This window comes from Bos javanicus, chromosome 27 (genome assembly GCF_032452875.1).
Source record: "Bos javanicus breed banteng chromosome 27, ARS-OSU_banteng_1.0, whole genome shotgun sequence".
Taxonomy (NCBI): Eukaryota; Metazoa; Chordata; class Mammalia; order Artiodactyla; family Bovidae; genus Bos; species Bos javanicus.
Window position 1 is genome coordinate 15,039,796 of NC_083894.1, and position 26,646 is coordinate 15,066,441.

The window sequence follows — 26,646 nt, forward strand, 5'->3', positions numbered from 1 at the left end:
TCTTGGGGAACTGTATATGAGGGTGTTTAGGTCCCCAAGCTGACATTCAAGTCACTTAAAACCAAAGCATAAGAGGTAGATCAGACATTGGCTCTTTAGCTCAAACGTGCTACTTAAAGCTTTTGCACCAACTTTAAATTTGGAAAAACATTTTCTTGGGAGTGAGGTGCTTGCTTTTTCTGAACATCTCTAAACATATCAGTTCCTCAGTTCTTTTCATTAACAATGTGGCAGATGGTAGATGTTCTGGGCACAAAAATCCTTTGGTAGATATTTGTTGGCCTGCCTCATCATGTGATAGTTTATTATAATCATATTGCAAAGGGTAAGGATGGAACACCTAGAGAATAAGTTAGAAAATACATAGGAATTGTCTAGATTCCTCTTTGAGCTATAAAAAATTGATGCTGAGACTTTAGGCTCAAGTTCTAATATCAAGTGTGTTATGACTTCTCAACGCGTATGTACAGATGCTGAGTCAAAGAAGAAAATAAACAAGCTGTACAAAATCCTGGAATGTGGCTATTGCACAGTTATGATGCCCTCTCCACCCCTACCCCCTGTACTGATCCACGTTCTCATTCCTGAAATAGTTTTGTGCCATTCCCACCTATTCTTAGTTTATTCCCATTTTTTTAAACCAGGAAATATATTGACATGTTCAAAACTGTAAGAATTGATGCTTTTGAACTGTGATGCTGGAGTAGACTCTTGAGAGTCCCTTGGACAGCAAGGAGATCAAGCCAGTCAATCCTAAAGGAAATCAACCTTGAATATTCATTGGAAAGATTGATGCTGAAGCTGAAATTCCAATATTTTTGGCCACCTGATATGAAGAGCTGATTCAATGGAAAAGGCCCTGATGCTGAGAAAGATTGAAGGCAGGAGAAGGGGGTGACAGAGTATGAGATGGTTGGATGGCATCACTGACTCAATGGACATGAGTTTGAGCAAACTCTGGGAGATAGTGAAGGACAGGGAAGCCTGGCGTGCTGCAGTCCATGGGGTAGCAAAGAGTCAGACACACCTTAATGACTGAACAACAACAAAAATGTCAAAATGATATAGAAAAGGAAACAGGTGAGAAACCTCACTTCCGCCCCTGCCCCCATCCACCACTTTCATTTGTATTAGTTTCCTTTATCCTTCTGGTGCTACTTTATGCATAGTCTTTTTAAGAATTTTTAAAATTTTATATTGGAGTATAGCCAATTAAAAATGTGATAGTTTCAAGTGGACAGCAAAGGGTGGATCAGCCATTCATATACATGTATCCATATTCTCCTCCAAAATCCCCTTCCATCCCTGCGGCCACATAACAGAGCGGACTCCCTGTGCTATAAAGTAGGTCCTTGTTGGTTATCCGTTTTAAGTACAGCAGTGTGTACATGTCCACCCAAAACTATCTCTTCCCCCGACCTTTCCCCTCAGGCAACTCAAAGTTGGTTCTCTAAGTCTGTTTTTATTTGTAAATATGCTCACTGTATCATTTCTTTTTAGGTTCCGCGTATTCGGGATGTCACTCACAATTTCTGTTTCTCTTACTTCACTCAGCATGACAATCTCTAGGTCTATCCACATTGCTGCAAATGGCATTTCACTTTTTAACAGCCGAGTAATATTCCATTGTGTGTGTGTGTGTGTGTGTGTGTGTGTGTGTGTACGTACATTATACATCTTCTTTATCCATTCCTCACTTTATGCATATTCTTATACCCTCCCACCCCTATTCTTCTTTTATACTAACTACACCCCACTGTCTATAGTGTTCTGTGTTTTGTTCTTTCCCACCTCTTCATGCATGCTGATCCTTGCCTACCAGTTTAAGAGGATTCTCCTCATTCTGTTTTATAGCAAATTGTGTTCCACTGTGTGGATATATCTTTTTTACAGTTGGGTTGCTGCCATTTTGTACCATTAAAACAATGCTGCAATGAAGAATTGTGTATATACTTTTATACGTGGACAGGTTAGTTTGAATTTCAAGACCTGCGCTTGCTACTTCAAGAGTAAATGATTGGACAGCTATTGCTGGATTCTACCCCCAACATTTTGCACTCTTACCAGCGGGAGAATACATTTCCCCACAGCTCAGCCAACATAGTGTTATCAAACTTGAGGATTTTTGTCACTCTCACAGGCGATGAATGATACCTTAGTTTAATTTGCATTTCTCTTATTAAGATGATAAATCTCTTCCTCTGAGGTGTAAAGGATATTTGGTCTTTCTTTTTCTGTGAACGGTCCGTTCACTGCCCTTGGTTCATTTTTCTATCGGGTTCTTGGTCTTTTTCTTTTTAGTCTTTTTTATTTAGCAGAGATTAGGAAGGGCTCAGGGCTTCCCTGGTGGCTCAGTGGTAAAGCATTGGCCTGCCAATTCAGGAGATGCGGGTTTGATCCCTGGGTCGGTGGGGAAGATTCCCCAGAGAAGGAAATGGCAATGCACTCCAGTGTTCTTGCCTAGGAAATTCCACTGACAGAGGAGCCTGGTGGGCCATCGCCCATAGGATTGCAAAACAGGTGGACATGACTTAGTCACTGCTGCTGCTGCTAAGTTGCTTCAGTCATGTCCGACTCCGTGCGATCCCACTGATGGCAGCCCATGAGGCCCCCCCCGTCCCTGGGATTCTCCAGGCAAGAACACTGGAGTGGGTTGCCATTTCCTTCTCCAATGCATGAAAGTGAAAAGTGAAAGTGAAGTCGCTCAGTTGTGTCTGACTCTTCGAGACCCCATGGACTGCAGCCTGCCAGGTTCCTCCGTCCATGGGATTTTTCCAGGCAAGAGTACTGGAGTGGGGTGCCATCGCCTTCTTAGTCACTAAACGACCACAAAGAACGGGCTCAACTGTCAATGTACTACAAAACTACAGCTTTAACAGAGTCTTTCTTAAAAAAGTAATCTGCAGCACACAGGACCTAGCTCCCCAACCAGGGACTGAACCTCAGCCTTCTGCACTGCTAGCACGGTCTTGGCCACCACGCCACCAGGGAAGTTCCTGCAATAGCCTTAAAGGAGTTATTCCTGCTGCCCTCCACTCCTTGGAAATAGGAATCGTTATTCCCAATTAGAATTTCAGTTTTCTGACTTAAAAGTAATGTAGGTTTACTACAGAAATATTAGAAGAAATGCAAACCACTCAGGTTTTCACTTACATTCCTTTGTTAAGTATGTAAAATAAAGAGGAAAATTCTTCCCTTCTTATAACACCTCTCCCAGAGCTGACCATTGGGGAACATCAGTGCTTTATTCCTCCCCCATTAGCCCTGTTAACAATTTATGGGTGGAAATGATTAATTTCAGCGATAGCCTTTATACTCTGCTACTCCCCATTCCTCAAAGCAAGGAAACAAACAAAAATGTGGTCATATTTAGGGGCTGTGGTTTGTGAGAACTTAGTATCCTTCCTGGCATCATGTAATTTTAGAAAATAGGGCCTTCTGAGAGGGCCCTAGAGGGAACAGGAAGGCTCCTTTACCCTATTTGGTAATTTACCACCATCTCAAAGTGTTTGATTAAACGGTCCCGCCACATCATCGTTGGTCCTCCCAAATCAAGCTCTTGGTTAAGAATATATTTTAACTTCAATTAGCAGCACATCAGAACAATAACAGAAACTTGAACGCACTGGTCATTTTAAATTAAAATTTGTATTTGGAAATAGAAATGCATAATAACAAACTTTTTACAAAATTGTCACATAGGAAGATACCTTCTGATTCCATAGCATGCTTCATTTACTCAGAAAAAGTTACAGACACAATCAAAACAAAGAGCTTTCATTTATAAATGTGAGCGCCTTTGTTTAGCACAAGAAAGCTCACGGGAACCAGTGGGTTACAGAGATGCAGAAGGTTCAGCGCCTCCTGAGCAACCAGGCCCAGAGCCTCCCCCGTCTGTGTCCCATCTCTGGCCTTCAGTTTCCCTGGGCACCAAAGCAGGAAAGACTGGATGACTGCTAAAGTCCTGGGCACCCTGGTTCTTTCATTTCAGAGAAAAGTACACGATCATAACTGTATCATTCTTCCTTGATTGTAAACATCAACAGAATAAAAGTTAACATGCGCGAAAATTTTACTGCTAAGAGTGCTATGATTTTTTTTTTCCATCTTCTGCAAAGGATGGATGAGGGTCCAGACCATTAGGCCACACTCACTGCTTATACTGGAAAATGAGGAAATGCTAATGAAATTGCTTTTATGGGCTGACATTCAGGGATGGCAGAAAGGGACGTTCTGGAATGAGTACACGACTTGTTCTTTGGGAGAACTGTAGCTCCTGGACAAAGTTCAGTGGTCACACTTGGGCACATGCATGCCCACGCACAGCAAAGGTGATTGAGACCTTGTTAACCATGAAGGGGAAAGAGAAACCTTAGTGTTTTCCCCAAACACTCAGAGCCTCTTCTAAGCCATATTTAGGTATGTAAGCATTAATTTACACAATTCCTGATAAGCTGAAAACTGTAGACCTCCTCCCCCCAAGCGTCAAGTAAGAAGTAGACTGATATTCAGTGGTAGTGATATCAAGTCTATTTTATAAAATGGGCTATCTGCAGAAAGGCGGATAAGAATTCGCTTTAACATCCAATTAACAGCCATCATTTGAAATAAAACAAAAATTAGAGGGCTAGGATTTTTATGATTACTCTTACCGTCTTTGGAAAATTTCCATTTCAGAAGTTTAATTTGATTCACTTTGTTGGAGCTTCTTGCCTTGGGAGCATCTTCCACACACACCCGTAGCTGTGAAGAATCTAGCCCGCATTCTTTTTCCTGAAGCCATAATCTATGGCTCTGACCCCACCACACAGAGGCTGCGCAGTGTCCCTGGTCAGGCTCAAACCATCTTCTAATTACGGAGTGCCCAACTGACTGACTGACTGTTTCTTCCTTATACCTCACTGTATTTAAGTTGTGTTTTAGTGTGTCCCTATAGAATTTCTTCAGTTCACGCTCTTATCAGTGTGATTGAAGTCTGAGGTTTTGACAGAAGAGCCCTATAGATATTCTGCAGGTATGCGAGACCCGGCAGCTGGTGGAAGAGTTGCATTTCAGCACCTTATTGTCCTCAACCCGTCTCCCTTTATATTGCTGCATTTACCCTCAAGGGTCAATTTAGTTTTCTCACACCTTCCCAAGTAAAACATTTAGTTCTTTTTCAGTGCTAAAACATGATTTTTTTAAACAACAAAGACATGCTCAGCACAAACATCACAAAACCATGAGCTCAAATAGGTGATGTAAAAATACCATTGTCTTAAGATCAAGGTCTTCAGGTCTTAGACCACATGTATGGACCACCAAGTTCTAGGATACATCATTCCATATCGTCATTGCTGTTGTTTGACAAAAACCATAACATGTTCCCTGATACAGTGGCATACCCACATCACTGAAATACACTACTGCAGTGTTTAACTTTTTCCCTCATTGCTTGCAAATGTGTAGCATAGCATCGGCACTAAATCTTGGTAATTAAGAGAAGTGCTAATTTACAGTCATTTTCTTCTCATAATGATTTCCACAATCCATTTTTATTTCATCTTCGTTAAACTCAATCTCAACTACCCAATTGTGTTTGAGGTAGCTGCACAGTAGTTCTATTGCTAGGAAGGCGGCTTGTTTCAAAGTTATCACCTGGGTCATTAGGTTAGATTTAGAGGTAAGAGGAAAATATAGTACCAGTTACACCATTTGCTCACTTGGCATACAAGTTAAAATCAAAAATCATCCATGTCTTCAGTGATTAGAAATACAGTTCTTTTGTGAGCATAGACATAATACAAGGAATCTGTTTCTTTGCATGAAAAGCAGAATCGGTAGAAAAGGACTCATATTCTATTGCTACCTTTCGGTTAACCCGAGTAAGAATGTGCATGAGCTCGAGGCTGTGAGCGTACTTTTTCAGCATCTCACAAAGAGCCTGGATGAACCAGGATCCGTTCTTTGCATTTCGCCAGGAAAAGTAACCTATAGGGCAAAACATAACCAAAATATCACAGATAGTTGATGTCAGCTGATTTAATCAATTGTGACATATTCACGAAGGTAAAAACAACATAAACATGCATAGGTATTATTAGCCATAAAAGAAAAATAGACCATAACTTTGGTTCCAGGGGAAAACAAAACAAAAACCAAGCAGGTGTTGTCTATATGCCTCTGCTTTTGACAAGGAAAACAATTGCAGGCTAACTGCACCACTGAGTGAGAATTCTACTTCCTGGGCTTCCCTTCTAATAGGGAAGAACCGGTTTATAGGCAGAAAATGCAAAAGCAAAGAAATAAAAAAGGATCATTGTAAGTAGCGTGGTGTTGCAGTGAGATGATTGGCTCATCCAATAACCTGCTTATGTACGCACACACATTTGAGGGTCTTAAATTTGTCTACGGGGCATCAGAATAGAGTATAATGAACACATTATAGCATATTCAAAAGTCCAAAAGGGGAAATAGTGTATTTATCATTCTTTTCCCAGATAAACTAGTGGATTCATTGCTGTGTTTTTGGCCACGCTGAGTGGCTTGGGGGACCTAATTCCTGGACCGGGGAGTGGAACCCAGGTCCACAGTAGTGACAGCACCAAGTCTTAACCACTGGACTACAGGGAAGTCCCTGGATCCATTGCTTTTAATCTGAACTGGAAAGATGCCTGGAGGTTAAAATAAATCATATCGACTATATTTATACTGTTTACACTTGCCCAGTATTTCCTAACCTTCCAAACACACCCTGAGTTAATTGTACGTGTAAACAAGTACATGATCAATATATATTAATTTATATGATGACAAGCACACACGCACATAACGTGTAATACAACCACAGACAAAGTGGAGGTTGATAACCTAGCCATAAATCATTTTTAACCTTATTTTCTCTCATTCCACTTCTACCCACTCATATGCTATTCACGTTTATCCTTTCAGTTTCCTAGCTCCCAACGAATTCCCGGAAAACACACCTCTCTCCTATTTCAGGAAATGGGCGAAGCTCTGACTTGGCCTGTATTATAATATGGATTCCATGTGGTATCAAGTTCATGAATGATACTGTGTAAGTGTGCTTTCTTACACGGGCACATTTTCTAGCCAAACTGGGCTAAAGACAACTTTTTGAGACTTCTCTGTGGTTAGGGTACCCTAAAATAAGACACAATGGCTTTTTATGGATATCAAAATCCCTATAGCCTTTGGAACACACTCTTCAGTGTTTAAAATCTGCCTATTTCAGTATTTGTAAGTTTCTTACCAGGTGCTGTAGAATATGCATACAAGAAGTCTGCCTCAACTGGTATTTTCTGACAGGCCATGTCATCCTCAGCACCACTGTCTGTCTCAATACCACAGTCCAGTTCTGTGCCTCGGCAGGCCTAGAGGTTAGAAAATAAACACCTATTTAAAAATTAGAAAAAAAGAAAAGAAACTTTTATTGGGGGAAAAAATGTATGTACATGCATAAATGCATAACTTATTCCCAAGAAATGCAAAGGCTCTGTAAAAACTGATGTGAATTATTCAGAACCATTTTGCTAGAAGTCTAAAAATTAAAATTTATGCTATGTCTCCTAAGTGGTGGTTTAAATAAATAAAAAAGTAGCAATAGTTTAGTAGCTTCAAGGAAGAAAAAAATTAAAAATCCTTTGGATAATCCACAATGAAGTAAATTAATCCCTAAAGAAGCCTCAATAACCAAATCGCTCTGTTATCTATTACCTGAATAATGAAAAGTTTGGGTTTTCCAGTCAGACTTCTGCAATAGTCCCCTCTGAAGAAACTTGCTAATTTTTTCAAATTGACGGGTCCATTGGTTCCAAAAATGATTCCTTCTTCACCATGGCTTAGAAGCACGCAAATAAAACTGCTCCTTTTGCTATGGTCTTCTTTAGAAACTGGAAAAACATTTACAGACAAAAAAACCAATGCAATTTTATTCAACAATTTTATATGTACTGTATGGGAGTAAGATGAAGAAATCTGAGAACCGAACAAACAGCTTGGGGCAGCGCAACACATCTCAGACTACTCTGGGGAGTCGGTATGAATAACTTGTTTTACTTACATGAAGTGTGCAGAGTAGGACTGTGTACAGTTTAGTTCCACAGTTCTCATGCTTTACTTTCATACAGGTTATAGCTAGACTGTATATACATTGGACAATGAAGGTCATTCTTTTCATTATTTCTTACCGTTGCTCATTAATTCCAACATTTCTTTACATGTAAGATCATTTTTAATCCTGACTTCGTATTTCAAGTTCATGAATGTTTCCCTGAGGTTTGCTGCATCCACGTCTGTACCAGATCGACAGGCCATGCCTTGAACAGAAAGTTACTTTTAATTGCATGAAAAAAAAAAGATAAACTGCTTTGAAATGAACTATTCAGGGATCCACACAATCCACAAGAAACTCTTCCTTTCAAATGCTAAGAAAATTCAATATTCTGACAGTGGTGACACTAAGTCTCTTATTTCTTCGCATACAAGACACTTCATGATATAATCTGCTATCTGTGTTACAGTCACAAAGATGTTTTTCACAGCTGCTTAGACAGTGATAAACAAATGACTTAAATGCCTAAAAAGAGAGGTTTGGTTAAATAAATTACAATTCATTTATAATACGGGATCCTATGTTGCCACTGAAATTTTATAGACAAAATTTTGCCATAGGAAAATGGTCACTGTTATTAAAATAAAAAAAATGGTCACTGTTATTAAAATAAAAAAAAGAGTAGAAAATAAAAGGATCCTACTTTTAAGAAAAAATTATACACACACACATAAACATTGACAAACATACACATCACCATACACAGACATATGTATCAACACATACCTCACACACTCAGAGGAACTATTTCTTTGATTCTAAGTTTTCAACAGTTCTAAGATACATCATTAGTTTCATCATATCTTTTCGAGGGAAACAAAAAAACCCCCACAAACCACTAGGCCACATTAATACTGTTCAAAAGCCTCTAAGCCTTCCGACCACCATGAAACCATGATCACGACTGGCTTCATTTGCAGAGGTGTGGGACCCACAGCACAGAAGAGTCCAGGAGAACTCGAACAAGGCTCTGCAGCTGCTGTGTGGCCTGTACCCAGTAGTCCTGGGCTTTCCTCACCCCTTAAAGCGCCTTCCACATGCATGTATGGACTGACTGAACAATGCCCTCAGACTTAAAAATCTAAAGTGTTAGGCGTAGTAGGGGGAAGGTACCCATGCTTTTGAACTGTGGTGTTGGAGAAGACTCTTGAGAGTCCCTTGGACTGCAAGGAGATCCAACCAGTCCATTCTGAAGGAGATCAGCCCTGGGATTTCTTTGGAAGGAATGATGCTAAAGCTGAAACTCCAGTACTTTGGCCACCTCATGTGAAGAGTTGACTCATTGGAAAAGACTGATGCTGGGAGAGATCGGTGGCAGGAGGAGAAGGGGACGACAGAAGATGAGATGGCTGGATGGCATCACTGACTCGATGGACGTGAGTCTGAGTGAACTCTGGGAGTTGGTGATGGACAGGGAGGCCTGGCGTGCTGCGATTCATGGGGTCGCAAAGAGTCGGACACAACTGAGCAACTGAACTGAACTGAACACATATGAATAAAAAAAAAAAAATAAAAAACAAAACTAGATGTTTCCAGCTCCAAATTATTGTTGATTGTCTCTGGTGTGATTATGAATGATTTAAATTTGTTTCTTTTGCTAATCTGTAATTTCTGAAACTTATCGCCATATATTATTTTTACAAAATTAGAAGTAAGCTCATCAAGGTTTTGACATCGGAAAAGGGAACACCGTGCACTTGTGTGACAAAGCAATTAAATTCTGGCCCTGGTGTGTGAGCCACTTAATAGTTGAACAGAAGACACCAGGCTGTCAGAGATGGGTTTGAGAACCCGACCTTCACATTTCAAAGCAGAAAAGGAGCTCACTGTAAAGGTTAAGTCAGACTATGGGCCAAGGTATTTTGGGGAGAGAGTAGAACAACATGCCCCACCCCCTTTAAAGGTAAGTAAGTACTCAGGCTGTTGTTTAGTTGTGTTGTGATCCCATGGACTGTAACCTGCCAGGCTTCCCTGTCCATGGGATTCTCCAGGCAAGAATACCAGAGTGGGTTGCCATTTCCTTCTCCAGGGCATCTCTCTGACGCAGGGATCAAACCCATGTCTCCTGCATTGGCAGGTGGATTAACTACTACTGAGCTGCCTGGGAAACTTGGGCTGTAATGTACACACTATAAACATAACTAACAATGCTGTATGTTATACATGAAAATTGTTGAGAGAGTAAATCCTAAAAGTTCTTATCACAAGGAAAAAGGCTTTTTTCTATTTCTTTAGTTTTATATCTATACGAGATGATGGCTGTTCGCTAAGCTTATTATGGTCATCGTTTCATGATGCATGGAAGTCCCGTCATGCCACACACCTTAAATTTATGCAGTGCTGTGTGTCAATGACATCTCAGTAAAACTGGAAGAAGAAAACAAAACCCCAATAAGTTCAACAACGTAAAATTCTATGGGAAGAGGGCATTATAATTAGCAACGCGAGGCAGAATACCTAAGGTTGAAGGTGGTCTCTCAACTTAGAGCCAAAAGCAATACAAACGGGCTAGTTTTAGACACTCATTTTCAACTATGCTTTCCTCATTCCTTATAATGAATCTAACACCCAATCCTGCTTATCTCCCAGTGTAATTTCGCTTTTTTCCCTTTTCACCAGCATTATGATAGATAGCCTCCTAAAGTGAATCAGGAGATTCTAATTTCTTTAATTAAAATTCTAATATGATTAATATGCCAATTCAGAGTTAATCACGGTACCAATTTAAAAGTGAAAAAATGAAGGAACAGCCAAAGTGTTGATTTATACGGTAAATTATGCAAGTCAAGTGAACACTCTATTTCAGGAATGGGATATTATATAATCATTACAATAGCAGATATGAAAATTATACAACACAAAAAACACTTATATTACATTAAATGGAATAAGCAGGATACAATATTGCTTACATGTTATGGATAAAATTTAACTTTGCAAGAAACTGTTAAGGAAAAATTATAAGTAATATGGTAGGATGTTAATTAGCTTTTTTAGGATCATGAGGGATTTTATTTTTCATATACTATTAAAAAAAAAAGAAAAAAACATCTGAAATATGTTATTAGATTCAAGCCAGACATGTACAGGGACTGAGACATGGATCTGGCGATCAGGCTATTGTGACCCTAAGAGCAATTTCTATAGAGTGGTCGAGGCGATGGGAAGAAGAGGCCAAGTTTAGAACATCCGTTGTCAAGACTTAGGGAAGGAGACAAAAATCAGATCAAAGCTTAGGGGGCAGCAGGATTAAAAAAGATAAGGTCTCTTTAAGGTGGGGAGTCTGTCTTCTTTTCAGGGGAAGAAGACAAAGTCAACGGAACAAACGAAGGCCCAGGAGGTGAAGTGATACAGAGGTGGATTCCCAGCTCGGGCTAGGGTCGGGCACGCCAAGGCCGAGAGGTCCAGCTACTAAATCGTCTGTGGGACTCCTCTGTGCAAGGGCTTTTCACCTTTCGGTAACTAATGGCGGTTACTTTTCATGGTTGCTAGAAGAATTAAATAAGATTTCTGTGAGGTGCCTTGTGCAGTTCCTGGAAAGGAAAAATACTTCTCCTTACTGTCTGGTGAGATCCTTCCATTAACATGAAAGAGGGAGCAGGAAGATAAAGCAAGGGTTGCACAGAAGTCAGGCCTGGGACTTCCCTGGTGGACTGCTGCTGCTAAGTCGCTTCAGTCATATTCGACTCTGTGCAACCCCACAGACAGCAGGCCACCAGGCTCCTCTGTCCCTGGGATTCTCCAGGCAAGAATCCTGGAGTAGGTTGCCATTTCCTTCTCTAATGCATGCTTGCATGCTAAGTCGCTTCAGTTGTGTCCAACTCTGTGTGACCCTAGGGACAGCAGCCCTCCAGGCTCCTCTGTCCACGGAATTCTCTAGGCAAGAATACTGGAGCGGGCTGCCATTTCCTTCACCCCCTGCCGCCTCCCCGGTGGTCTAGTGGCTAAGAATTTGCCTGCTGGTGCAGGGCACACGGGTTCAATCCCTGGTTGGAAAGATCCCACGTATCACGGGGCAGCTAAGCCCCTGGGGCTGTAACTACTGAAGCCCGCAGGCTCTACAGCTTGTGCACTGCAACCAGAGAGTAGCCCCTGCTAGTCGCAACCAGAGAAAGCCCTAATGCTGCAATGAAGACACAGCACAGCCAAAAAGGAAAATAGAGAGAAGTCAGGGCAGAAGAGGTTGACATACAGATAGAAGAGGGAGAGATCTTGATCATACAAAGAAAGTTTAAGAGTTCCTGTTGAATTGAAGGACTCGTAGGATCCTGGCTCTGTTTTTACTTCATGGCTATTCTATGTCATTAGTTTACTAACTAATAACATGAATTCTGTTTTTTTATACTATACCAAATATAAACGGTACAAATACTTGTAAAGGTTTAAAAACTGTCACGACACATACCAGTATTTTCGTGGAAGTTCTTATTATTGATTATTATACATAAACCCATTTCAGGATAATCCATTTTGTAACTCTCTTCCAAGGATATTCCAGAGTCCATTGATTTGCTTCCATGTAAGATCTTTCTGTTTGGAAATCAGACAACGGTTTACGGAGAGAGAAGTGACCAATGCTGCTATTCGCATGAACACAAACTTCTCTAACACATAAGAACAGTTGACATTTGTTGAATATAATGTGCCAGGTTGTATGCAACAGGCTTCTCCTCCCTAAAATTTCACAAAAACCCACTTCACAGATAAGGAAGTGATTACTATGAGGCTAACAGTTATGCAGACACTGTGTAAGACACAAGACTGAAAGCATCTGTTGAACTACAGGGTTCACGCTTTTAATTTCTATATTGTTTTCCTTTACATTTTATTAAAATTTCCTTAAATACATGTTATACTTAGCCACTTCATCCAGCTGGTGGAAGTGGCCCAGGACAGTATGTATATAAATGGGGGTGGCTATTTTTCAATAAAACTTGATCAGAACAGTCTACAAGCCTGACCCCTGACCTGGCCAGGAATCAGGAAACAACAACCAAACACTGATACCTATTGTTCATGTATCCCATACACTCAGCCTAGGAGTATTTCACATTATATGCAATTAAAAAAAAAATTGTTGGAAAAAGACTAAAGTAGTAAATTATATTCTGTATGATAGGAAAAGGTAGGGAATGTGTAAATCACTTTAAAAGGGTTTTAAAAAAGACAAAAGAAAAACACCAATCTTACCTCCAAGATGAGATTGCATTTCAATAGTTTAATTTTTAGGCAAATTCTTTTGCTAAACAAATACTGCAAAAATCTTTATTAGTAATCTAGTAATAGCTCTGCTATAACAGTACTGTTTAGTACTAAAATTAATTTATAATTCCCTAGGTGGTCCAGAATGATAATACTATACCTCAGAAAGAAACTTTTAGAATTAAATGTACCACAAGAGATCCCAGAGGGATAATAACAGACATGGATTAAATTAAGAGTGTTTTGAGTTTTATCTTTTCCCTTTCTCCATCTATTGAAGTATTAATAAGCAGAATATTCCAAAAAGGAAGACTGGGAAGGAAACAAAAAAGGGGGAAAGATAATCTATAAGCAGGCAATTATTCCCCAGACTGAGAACTTGCATTTTACCTTAGCCTTAAAACTCATAAACAGGAGGCCAAAAAACACCCCAAAACACAAACCTCTTATCCTGCAGAGATTCAAGAAGGTGCATCTGCCTCTCCTGGGTCATCCGACTACCAGGGAGGGGTCTCCAACCACAGGTCAGGCCCCCTCCAACTTCCCCATATTCTACCTAAGTTTTATTTTAAGGAGATTCAGAGAGGACAATTTAACATGTGTACAGTCACACAGCTGTCACATGTGGTAAGAAGTCATCTGGGCCTCTCCGGTTTGAAAGCCCCAATTCTTTCTGCTTCCTCCGAGTTTGCTGTATCATACTACACACACCCACCCTCCTTGCTGGGATGAGATTCCTTTTAAATACTCACGTCTCTGAAGTTTTAATGGATTTTGAATCCACTGAATTTTCAGTGTTCTCCATGGACATTTTTTATTTACTAGAATAGAAAGAAAATAGATGTTAATCAAAATCAGTCATTCTAAGATCACGGCATTATACTAATTATGCCAATGATTATTTCTCTAAATAAATGTGCTATATGGACATTTTCACATTAGCAGTACCATCACTCCCCCAGCTTCACCCCTGTCGTGCAAGGCTTTTTTGAGTCAAACCTGAGAACAACAATCTTTTATTAAAGTGCACACAATGTAGCCCTTTTCTCTCTTTCCATTTTAATTGAGTTATGAAATGCACGCAGAGCACAGATAAGTGTGCAGCCTGATACAGTTTTACATTTGGCTGCTCCCCTAGATCAAGATACAGATTGCAGCTTCTTTCTACTTCAACAGATCCCATCATTGGTTAAGAACTGTCTTCCAGCTCAACACAGTTAAAAACAAAACCTGAAAACTTCCCACAGCAATGGTATACCTCACATAACACAATTTTATGATGCTTAGATTCCCAAGAGATTCAGTGCCAGAAGTTCCAAACCTCCACAAAACCTTTACTCTTAAACTAGACACGAGAACCCCACTTTCTCATTTAAGGTGGTCGACTGGCTTGAGGAAATCTGCAAGTAAAAACTACAGTTCCTGCTTCCATTCTTCCATCTGGTAATTCTGTTTACCTTCCACAGTGAATGAGTCCTTCTAGTCAAAGCGGCTACCACGTACTGAGCATTTATTACACAGCAGGTACTGTGCGAGGCATCTTATATCTTCCCAACAACCCAAAAAGTCAGGAAACCCAGCCCTTAGTGATGAAATGACTTTGTCCGCAGCCACAGAGCTAATGATGTTGGTCTTCTTCTTCCCTCTCCCCCTGGCTGCCTTGGAAGAAGCCAGTCCCTCGCTATTTGTCTGGAGTTTTGCCAGGTCTTCTCTGGTTTTCCAAAAGCAAAAGGTACTTCCTATGACCATCAGTCTGCCTCCCTAAATAAAGAATATAGAAAAACAGGGACAACAACCTTTCTCAAGCCTCTAGAAGCCCTGCCTATCTCAAAACTCCAATCTAAACAGAACTTTTAACTTTACTCTTATGCTAAAATCAGAAATCTTAAAAGAATACACACCCCATCAATAGGACTCCCTCCTAGGGATGGAGTCTAGGATGAGAGTTGAACAGTGGATATAGGTAATTAAGAGTCTGGAACTCTGAGAGAGATCAAGGCTGGAGTCATACTGGGGCACTCTGACAATGAAAGGGTTACTAGACGAAGTACAGCCAGCAAGAGACTCAAGAGAGGTACAAGAAATGGGAGGACATTAGGTAACTGGGGTGTACCAAAGTATGCAGAAGTCTTTCAATGAGCATTTGATCATTACAAATCTCACTAAAAGTTCAGTTCAGATGAGGACAGAAGACCATTAGCTTAGGCAAGAAAGTTATGGGGCGAGCAGAGGTTGTCAGGAAAAATTGTCCAGGACTTGGATATAGGCAAAAGAAATGACTGGATATTATTTTCAGGTTCAGTTCAGTTGCTCAGTCGTGTCCGACTCTTTGCGACCCCATGAACCGCAGCACGCCAGGCCTCCCTGTCCATCACCAACTCCCAGAGTTCACTCAAACTCATGTCCATCGAGTCGGTGATGCCATCCAGCCATCTCATCCTCTGTCATCCCCTTCTCCTCCTGCCCCCAATCCCTCCCAGCATCAGTCTTTTCCAATGAGTCAACTCTTCGCATGAGGTGGCCAAAGTACTGGAGTTTCAGCTTTAGCATCATTCCCTCCAAAGAAATCCCAGGGCTGATCTCCTTCAGAATGGACTGGTTGGATCTCCTTGCAGTCCAAGGGACTCTCAAGAGTCTTCTCCAACACCACAGTTCAAAAGCATCAATTCTTTGGTGCTCAGCCTTCTTCACAGTCCAACTCTCACATCCATACACGACCACTGGAAAAACCATAGCTTTGACTAGACAGGCCTTTGTTGGCAAAGTAATGTCTCTGCTTTTGAATATGCTATCTAGGTTGGTCATAACTTTCCTTCCAAGGAGTAACCGTCTTTTAATTTCATGGCTGCAGTCACCATCTGCAGTGATTTTGGAGCCCCCAAAAATAAAGTCTGACACTGTTTCCACTGTTTCCCCGTCTATTTCCCATGAAGTGATGGGACCAGATGCCATGATCTTTGTTTTCTGAATGTTGAGCTTTAAGCCAGCTTTTTCACTCTCCTCTTTCACTTTCATCAAGAGGCTTTTTAGTTCCTCTTCACTTTCTGCCATAAGGGGGTGTCATCTGCATATCTGAGGTTATTGATAGTTCTCCTGGCAATCTTGATTCCAGCTTGTGTTTCTTCCAGTCCAGTGTTTCTCATGATGTACTCTGCATATAAGTTAAATAAGCAGGGTGACAGTATACAGCCTTGACGTACTCCTTTTCTTATTACCCCCTGGTAACCATAAGTTTCATTTTCTGCATCTCTGTAACTCCATCTCTGTTTTGTAGATAAGTTCATTTGTACAGGGTGTCCTCTTTTGCCTGACCCCCTGACTAGGCTATTTTACAACTTATAGGAAGTTAAGCCACAGGAAAGGGAAGCCATGCAAATGACTCTTATTGACAGCAGTGAAAATAAATTTTGTCTTGAAATGATGTAACTAATTTGCAACTTGCAGAAAAGATGACCCTCTCAAATAACACTTTACTGTCCTACAGGATATTAACCAGTTTCCCTTCTACTAACAAATTCATTTCATTGTATCCAACCATTTACATCTGTGTTTGTTGTTTAAAGTCTCCTTTGAACTGGTCTTATCCTACTAGTTCTACTATCAGTTAATTGAATAAGATATTTGACATGTATTTTACATTTACACAGCATCCAAGTTTTATACCTTTTGAAAATTCTACTTTAAAAGGATCAATGTTGCTGCAGTGGGTTGAGGAGGCAATGGGAAAAGAAAAAATGAAGAAACACAACATGAGTAAATCAACATAGTTTTACTGTGAAGGGGCAAGAAGAGGGGATGATGGCCGAAGTGGGACCAGGAGTAGAGGCCACTTCTTGTTTGCCTTGGTTTTAAAGACGAGCCATCTAAGGCATGCTTTTATGCTGATGAGAATCACCCATAGAAAGTGAGAAATTAATAAGGCAAGAGGAGAAAAAGAACAAAGTTCTTGAAGGTAAGAACAAGAATACCTATGACAATCCTGGACAGCATATTAAAAAGCAGAGACATCACTTTGCTGACAAAGGTCCATCTAGTCAAAGCTATTATTTCCAGTAGTCATGTATGGATGTGAGAGTTGGACTATAAAGAAAGCTGAGCGCCAAAGAATTAACGCTTTTGAACTGTGGTGTTGGAGAAGACTCTTGAGAGTCCCTTGGACTGCAAGGAGATCCAACCAGTCCATCCTAAAGGAGACCAGTCCTAAATAGTCTTTGAAAGGACTGATGCTGAGGCTGAAGCTCTAATCCTTTAGCCACCTGATGCAAAAAGCCGACTCATTGGAAAACTCTTTCCCGATGCTGGGAAAGATTGAAGGCAGGAGGAGAAGGGGACGACAGAGGATGAGATGGTTGGATGGCATCACCGACTTGATGGACATGAGTTTGAGCAAACTCTGGGAGATAGTGAAGGACAAGGATGCCTGGTGTGCTGCAGTCCATGGGGTCACAAAGAGTTGGACATGACGTGGCGACTAAACAATGAGAACAGGTGAGGGCTCATCCACTGTCGTGCAAGGAAGACAAACTATGTGGCACAAAGTATGAAGGCTAGTAACCCGAGTGCAAGGAGGATGAGGCACTCCTCGTCCGATCACATCCACTTGCTCTCTCGTTAGAAAACTGAGAGAAAAACCCCAAATGTCTATCTATCCCTTCATGTGTACTTATCCATGCATTTTACCATGTAATACAAAAACTAACCATGCATACATCTAGCACAGCTGTATGAGACAGGCGTTCCCAGACATGAGTGGAAGGGACACAAGTTGGTATTACCTCCTGAGAACATGTGGACAACATGTCTCGCCATGTCTCAATAGAAGCCTTAAAGTGTGCTCTAGGAGACTTACACTGCTAAGAATGGAGCCTAAGGAAGCAAACATTTCCAGCTCAACACAGTTTAAAACAAAACCTCTCGTTGGCCCTACTTCCTCTAGTAACCCTACTCTAGAGATTAGGGAGAGGAGAGAAAGGGAAGGATATGCATTACTCATCAAAATATTGAGAATTTGGACAGAGAAACAGTGAAGTCACGATGTAGCCAATACACTGGTTATATAGCATCTTTACCTTTTAACCTGTTTATTTAACAGTAACTATCTCTGGGTGATGGGATTACTGGCAACTTAATTACTCTTCAATATTTTTGTTTATTTTTCTGTAACATCTGCATTTTTTAAAAGTTAGGCAATAGTAACACCGATTATTTTATAAAATAATATCTTTTAACAGTGGTGGACTGTACCAACCAGTACACGTCCCTGGGATTCTCCAAGCAAGAACACTGGAGTGGGTTGCCATTTCCTTCTCCAATGCATGAAAGTGAAAAGTGAAAGGGAAGTCGCTCTGTCGTGTCCGACTCTTCGCGACCCCATGGACTACAGCCTACCAGGCTCCTCCATCCATGGGATTTTCCAGGCAAGAGTACTGGAGTGGGGTGCCACTGCCTTCTCCGAGTACAGTGCTAGCCAATTTCAACTCTCAGCCCTGTTTCAAAAGCAATAATAAGGGTATGTTGCTAGTATGAAAATCCCATGGACAGAGAAGCCTGGGAGGCTACAGTCCAAAAGGTTCACAAAGGGCTGAGCATGACTGAGCAGCTGAACATGCAAAAACACGCACTCTTCTGAAAGCAACAACGCTTCCTTGACTGCTGTGGACCACATCCCAGTCTGTCTTTTTCTTTTTCTCCCATACGTACAATAAACACGTATTATTAGGTACAGAGAAATCTCAAACTTCCTCGAACCAGAAATACGGAGGCCAACTTGCCTCAGTGCATGTCAAAATAATTATCTACCCATGGTTGAAAAATAAAGTTCTGGTTAATCTGATTAATTGAGAGAACAGTACACGGTAGCTAATAAGTGTGGAAACGTAGGCAGATACATAACAAATGGCTTATTGATATTATATTGTAATCCATGATAGAACAGTATTATCTATATTTCAAGACTTTCCAGCTAGCCTGTAGAAAATCTGGAGTGAAAACACAGTGGAATGGGAAAACAAGACTTAATAAAGATCATTTCTGAAGGGGATCCCAGAGCTCCTGCCAGCGTCTTTCTGGCTCCAGGGTTTTCCCTCAAACTGGCCCTCTGAATAAGTTTGCCAAGTGTGGGGTATACTGTATGCGTTCAGGAACCCCTAAATGCTGCTACATTCCATCAGTGATCAAGGCCTTAAGGTCTTTAGCAAATACTTCTGCAAAGAGCGCAGTGATTATTGGACTGAAACACTAGCTTCTAACAATTTTTTATTTCTTGCCATCAATAAAGCTCTGGGATAAAGCAATTCTATCCTTGTGACTGGTAATAGGAGGTTTAGATTTACATAGCGGCCAGCCTTCCAGAGTTTTAAAATACAGTTGTCTCTTGAACAACTGGGGTTTGAATGGGACAGGTCCACTTACACGTGGATTTTTTAAAATAGCAAATCTACAGCATTACACCATCCAAGGTTGGCTGACATCCACAGACGTGTAACTGTGGATACGAAGTGCCTGCTATAAATTATACACTCAGATTTTCAACTGTGGGGAGGGTCCCCTCTGTTGTTCAAGGGTCAACTGTGTTTGGCTTCTTGGTTCATACCATGGTTAAGATTTCATCTAAATATAAAGTGACTTTCAAGTAATAACTTCCTTTTCATACATTTAATCAACATTCTTTAACCAAATCATTTTTCAAAGTTAAAAAAGTTTCAGCTAGATTATCCTTAATATAAGTAACTGTAATTAATAATTTCCAAAATTAGACATCAGAGACAATTTTGTTTCAATAAGGAATTTGATGGCTGAAAGAAAAAAAAAACACCTGAATTCTTTTAGAATAGGATTTTTCTATTTGATAAGGATTTCTCAGGAACAAATACTATAATGTATTATTTTGTTCCCTTTATTATTCATAGACTATTGAAAATTTATATAATGGTAAGTAAAACCCTCACTACATCAGACATTTGCTTTCTGCCTGTCACCATCTGCTTTTCCCACATGAAAGCATCTAATCCACACTCTTGGGAGCAGCGCTTTGGTTTCTGCAGAACCAAAAGGGTTAAGCTCAGCATGATCTCATCTCCATTAGCGAATGCCTGGCTGAATATAAGTTATTCTAGGTGTGGTGATCTCATCTCAGAAGGATAAAAAACATTGTCCCCCAAGGGGGAAAAGTGGCCTGTATGATGACAAGGAATTTCAGTTCTTAGAACACTGTCATCTGACAAAACATAAATAGGAAAAATACACAAAAATAGATTGCAGCATAGCAATGGATTTAACATGAACTGCTTCTTACTGTACTGAGTATATAATTCTTCCCATCAGTTCAGGGTGCTCATGGTAAATTTCTGAACACATTTTGGGTCCCAGGGAAGTTCTAAGGTAGACCAGTTGCTATTAGGTGGCAGCCTGGAACCTGACTCTTATAATCAAGTCTCTGAATTCCTAGATCCAGTTGACACTTGCCAATGAAGCTATAATAGGCAGATGATTCGAAAGCTAAAGGTCCTTCCAACGATGCTTTGAGGCAGAGTGATTTCCATTTTTCATAGTTCAGCTGATTGAGGCTCACAGCAGATAAGTAACTTAGGACTCTGCCCTAACTAGGATCTGTCAGCTTCCCTCACTTCTCCATGACTTACTACTACCTATGAGAAGTAATGCTATCACTAATTTCAAGGAAGGAAGCAAATCTATAACCTAGAAATATTGAGACAGAAAGCATAAATAACATATAGGAACTGACTGCAGGGACAATGAAATAGTATGAAGTACACTTTCTCTAATTCATGAAGAAAACAGGAATGATGGTTATGGTGTTTTGGGGGCCACTGGGTAATTTACTTCTAAAAGTAAAATTACAAAATATGAATAACTTTCATATTAAGTAAGCATCGAGCAGTTTTTTCTATATCTCTGCTTGTCTCTAAAGAAAAGGTGAAGCCTTTTTGCTATGATTTCTGGGGAGATTATTCAGTCCTTCTTCAGTATCTGTGGAGGATTCGTTCCAGGATACCCACCTCCCCTTCATTCCCCACCCCACCCTTGCCACCCCCTACCAAAATCTACATATGCTCATGTCCCTTCATGTACAATGGTGCAGGAGAACTGGCGTTCCATATATAGTTACAGATCCTGCAGACAAGATAGGTGGCCGGTTCTTTGGCCAAGGAACTTGAAAAACATTGGGATTACATTTATTACCAACTAGAGAGGACAAATGCTGAAAGACTGATGCTGAAGCTAAAACTCCAATACTTTGGCCACCTGATGCAAAGGACTGACTCATTTGAAAAGACCTGATGCTGGGAAAGACTGAAGGCAGGAGGAGAAGGGGACGAAAGAAGATGAGATGGTTAGATGGCATCACAGACTCAATGGATATGAATTTGTCTAAACTCCGGGAGTTGGTGATGGACAGGGAGGCCTGGCGTCCTGCAGTCCATGGGGTCGCAAAGAGTCGGACCACGACTGACCAACTGAACTGAACTGAGAGAGGACAAAAATCTCAAAAGCAGTTACGTTTCTAGATTTGGTAAGTGAAAGAGAAAAGAAAAAAAGAAAAGATTTTCTTTTTTTCACAATAGTTTGGATAAGTGGAGATTTCCGCTGTGACGCCCTAGAGCTTTTACTGAAATAATTTCCTAACTGGTCCCTGCATTTCTTTGGGAAGAATCACCAAATTGGATACTGTCATTTGGCCTGGTGAAGTCAGATGGTTAATATTTATTTTGTAATAAAGGAAGAATGTCACACATGGCAAGTAAAGTTAAATACAGAAGAAACGTAGTTCCGTTGCGCCACACAAACAAAACCATTCTTTCCTTTTCTCTGGCAAGGCCCATACCACCAGGCAGACAGACAGGAGGGCTCCCCACTACTTGAAGCCACAAGCCAGAATGGACACAATGCTTACTGAGTGCCAAGGGCCTGTGTCCCCTCACCTGATGCCCTGTCCTAAGATGGTATCCCTGACGGGGCAGAAGAAGAAACGGGAAGTCCTTGCCAACCTAAGTATTTATGAAATAAACCTAGAATGAAGGCTCTGGGATGCCTTTTATAAAAATTACAGATAACCTCTAAGACCTCCTCCCTCCCACTGAGAATCACTCCTCTGTAGAAACAATTCAGTTTTACAACCACCTGCCAGAGAAGGTCTGAAACTGCGAAAAGCCAGCGTCAGTAGTGTTCATTCATTTGCGCTGGAACAACTGACTGAACACCAACTGTGTGGAGGGGTCATAAACCCTGAGTGTTTGAAGTAATGGAGAATAAGATCTATCCCTGTTTGTGACCTGCCCCGAAGCTCACTATATTCAAAAGTGGCTCAACAAGACAGGTGCTGATGTACAGTACAAAAGAGATAACTTTATCATGTGCGCATGCTCAGCTGTGTCTGACTCTTTGCAACTCTGTGGACTGTAGCCAGTCAGGCTCCTCTGTCCATGGGATTGTCCAGGCAAGAATACTGCAGTGGGCTGCCATTTCCTCCTCCAGGGAACTAACCTGTATCTCCTCCTCCTGACTCAGGGAACTAACCTGTATCTCCTGCATTGGGAAGTGGATCCTTTACCACTGAGCCACCAGGGGAACTTTATCTTACTACTCTAATGCAAATACTCTAAAAGCAATTTGAAGAACAAAATAGGTGGAGAATTAATAACATTACATAGAGATTTACAGAGCATTGTCACAGACATTATCTCATTTTATCCTCATAATAACCCTCCAAGGTATGTATATTAACTGCTGCCTGATTTATGGATGAAGTAGGAAAGTGTTGCCTTTGGGAAGTGGCCTCAGGTTCTATGACAGCCAAGTCCCTATCCCCCTCCATTTTATTTGGATTTGTTACAAGTGTACACAACAGTAGCTAACAGTCTAAGTACTCTACATCTTGTAGATCCAAACACCAGTGGTTCCATTTTTGAGGCAGAGCCTAAAGAACTCATACTAGGCACCAGAACTGACCTAATGCCATTACAGAAAGACCGGGTTTTTAGCATCAGAAGGGGCTGAAGCAGTAGGAGGTTGTGTTAAATTAGGTGTGAAAGCAAAACAGTGAAGAAGCATTGTAATTGCCTCTATCAGACGTCAGTCTCTTAAAATCAATTATAATTGCCTCTATCAGATTGCAGTCTCTTAAAATGCAAGAAGGCTGCTGCTGCTGCTGCTACTACGTCGCTTCAGTCGTGTCCGACTCTGTGCGACCCCAGAGACGGCAGCCCACCAGGCTCCTCTGTCCATGGGATTTTCCAGGCAAGAGTACTGCAAGGAGGCTAGGCTTCTTTTTTCAGGATTGTGAAAGATATAATGTTTCTCTTCTTTCTTACTGGGAACAGGTTTTATTGCTACACTCCAACTAACTGTTCATTCCTTCATTCATTAAAACACATTTTAACCTTCAAAAGCCTTCACTGCAAAAGAGCAAAGCAAAACCAAAGCTCAAACAGCAGGTTGGGGTAGGGATGGTTTAAGTTTTTACATTTCATTCTTAGAGATCACATAACTCTAACATATTCAAAGTGGCAGAGTGAATTTTGACACAGGCAGGTCTATGCAGCTTGCTTAGCACTATCCCGCATACACACACTATTAGAGCAACTCCTGTATTTCACCTCTACCATCCCTTTCTAGTATGCATCATTTAATCATAATTTGCTAAGTAACAGTAAAGCGTCTGCCTGCAACTCGGGAGACCCGGGTTCGATTCCTGGGTTGGGAAGATCCCCTGGAGAAAGAAATGGCAATCCACTCCAGCACTCTTGCCTGGAAAATCCCATGGACCGAGGAGCCTGATAGGCTACAATCCATGGGGTTGCAAAGAGTCAGACACGACTGAGCGACTTCACTCAACCTTAAAATACATTTATTTTTTTTCTAGATAGGGCATAATTATTAAAAAAAAAAAAAAAAAGACATGATATTGTAGTATAAGCATTCATTTGTACCAGGCCCTGGATATGAAGGAAGACAAGGAACAAGATAACAAGCCAGAGTTCCGTGTGGAATTTGCTTAGGAGCTAATAGAGGAGAATGTAAAAAGCAGCTGCAAAGGATATGACTCTTTCCTCTCAGGACCAGGCGGATGCAAAAGGAATACAGAATAGATAAGACTTAACCTTGAAGTGTTGAATCAGAACATAAACATCAATAGGAGTTTCTCAAGGAAAGGTGTGGTGATGGGAAGAGAGAGGGAATGCAAGACTGTTCGAGGAAAAGAATAGTTGCTGTTGAGATCAGCATGGCTGTGCAGAATGTGACAAATAAGGCAGCAGAGTGGACCAAGGAGCCAACCTGTGCTTGACTTTGTTAACCGTTAAGGGACTGGATTTATCCTTCGGGCAAAGGAACAGCTTCTTTCTGGATTTTTATTCTGTAAGATTCTAGATTTTTACTCTGTAAGATTCCTCAGCGGCTGGAGAGGGGCAGAGGACACAGACATAATGGAGGCCAATGAGGAGGCTCCTATAGCCAGGTGAGCGCTTGCTGCTGCTGCTGCTGCTAAGTCGCTTCAGTCGTGTCCGACTCTGTGACCCCATAGACGGCAGCCCACCAGGCTCCTCCGTCCCTGGGATTTTCCAGGCAAGAGTACTGGAGTGGGGTGCCATTGCCTTCTCCGAGGTGAGCGCTTAGGGTGGCTTGAATCTGAGATGGAGAGAAAAGGCCAAATCCAGTGGATTTCAGGAGGTCTGAGAGGCTTGGCCGCTAACTGGAGGAGTCAGGAGAGTTAGCTGAGAAGGTTGGTTCCTAGTTTTTTGGCATGGGAGCCACATACTGAGAACTGGCAAAGAGGCTGCTGCCTTGGGAAGTAAGGTTTGACAGCAGACCCACTGGACACAAGAGTGACTAAGGAACTCTTACTCAACTTGGGCTGAGGGGATTTCACATAGGCTTCCTTAAGTGATTCAGACGTCTAAAGAGCCTGCGATGCAGGAGATCTCGGAATTTCACAGCCTAAGGGATTTGGGCCAGGAAAAATAGTCATCAGCACGAGCTAGGATTCATGTAAGCCTTCAGGTCTGAAAATGAACAGGAGTTTAACACTTGAAACTGGGACTTCCCAGGTGGCTAAGTGGTAAAGAATCCGCCTGCCAATGCAGGAGAGGCAGGTTCCATCCCTGGGTCGGGAAGATCCCTTGGAGGAGGAAATGGCAACCCACTCCAGTATTCTTGCCTGGAGAATCCCCTAGATCGAGGAGCCTGGCGGGCTATACAGTCCATGGGGTCGCAAAGAGTTGGACAGGACTGAGCGACTGACCACGCATGCACTTGAAATCAGCTCTTTGAAAAGCAGAGTCACACCATCTCAACCTGAAAAAAAAATCTAGACAAAGGCAGCAGAGACCAAACCCTCGCCAGAAACGGGAGGATAAGCCCCGAGGGCCAAAGCCTCGGAAACAGCGCCAGCCAGGCTCCTGCCCTCAGGCCATCTCCTCTCCGCGCTCATCTTCCTCACCACCTTTCCTGTTCAAATTTCAGCCTGCGATTTCCTCTGCCTCCCTCTCCCGAATCCCACCTCTACCACTCGGCCTCGGCGCTCCCGCCTGGCCTCCCCGCGCCTCTCCTCCCCCAACTCAGCCACCCGGGTCAAGCCTCCTGCTACCAGGCTTCAGCGTTCCGATCAAGTCTCCCGACCCTCCCCCTCCACCCCCATTCTCGGCCAGGCCACCTGTCCCCCGGGCTCGGCGTCTACGGCCAGGTCTTCGCTCCCCAGCCTCCCGCTGTCCGGCCGGTCTCCCGCCACCCCCCGATCCAGCCTCTAGATCCTCGGCTCATTCTCGGTCCCCCGGGGCTCGGCTCCTGCAGCCGGATCACCGTCCCTCGGCCCGGCCTCCAGTCTCCCGCCCCATCCCCACGTCTCTGCATCTGCGGGCTTCTGCGCTCGTTCCCGCCCTCGCTGTCGGGGCAAAACAAAGGATCCGCCGCCGGATCGTGCCTGCATCCTGTCTCCTCCTCGGGGTAGCTGCAGGCCGGTGCAGGTCCCCTGGGCAGGCGCTGGGCTTGGGGGCAGGGGGTGGTGGCGGAGGGAACCAGCCCAGGACTGACGGCGCGACGGCGAGGGACCTGGAACACGTCACTCACCGTTCAGCTACGACGCTGCAGCTCTGCGGGACTCCACTCCTGGTCTGCTTCCGCCGTAGCCGCGCTAGGAGCTGACCCTAAGAGCAGGCCCCGCCCCTGGACCCGCCCATCGCCCACCCCTCTGCTTTGAGGGTTCAGTTCAGCCCCGACGCGTCCTTCAGACCCCGACTCGCCCCTCCCCGGGCCCCGCCCGCCCTTGAACCCCGCCCCCTCAAGGCCCCGCCCAACCAGGAACACCGCCCCCTCAC

At 42.3% G+C, this 26,646-nt stretch overlaps 1 protein-coding gene across 2 annotated transcripts; it reads right to left on the reverse strand.

The window, feature by feature from the left end:
• Window positions 1–3,629: 3,629 nt before the first annotated feature.
• Window positions 3,630–26,486, reverse strand: CASP3 (caspase 3). 2 transcript variants are annotated; one of them, XM_061404170.1, is made up of 7 exons: window positions 26,399–26,486; window positions 14,068–14,136; window positions 12,519–12,643; window positions 8,190–8,318; window positions 7,717–7,892; window positions 7,253–7,373; window positions 3,630–5,970 (listed from the first exon to the last, which is right to left on the reverse strand). In XM_061404170.1, exons 2-7 carry the CDS (start codon window positions 14,124–14,126, stop codon window positions 5,747–5,749), a joined length of 834 nt encoding a protein of 277 aa, XP_061260154.1. In that variant the 5' UTR covers window positions 14,127–14,136; window positions 26,399–26,486; the 3' UTR covers window positions 3,630–5,746. The 2 variants fall into 2 exon arrangements, with proteins under 2 accessions (XP_061260154.1, XP_061260155.1); XM_061404171.1 differs by lacking the exon at window positions 26,399–26,486 and adding an exon at window positions 26,253–26,340.
• Window positions 26,487–26,646: the final 160 nt, after the last annotated feature.

Coding starts and splice junctions, on each gene's coding strand:
- CASP3 (XM_061404170.1), bottom strand. CDS start 14,126: ATGTCCATGGAGAACACTGAAAATTCAGTGGATTCAAAATCCATTAAA. Junction 12,644..14,067: donor TCCATTAAAACTTCAGAGAC/GTGAGTATTTAA, acceptor ATTTCCAAACAG/AAAGATCTTACATGGAAGCA. Junction 5,971..7,252: donor TGCATATTCTACAGCACCTG/GTAAGAAACTTA, acceptor TTTGCCCTATAG/GTTACTTTTCCTGGCGAAAT.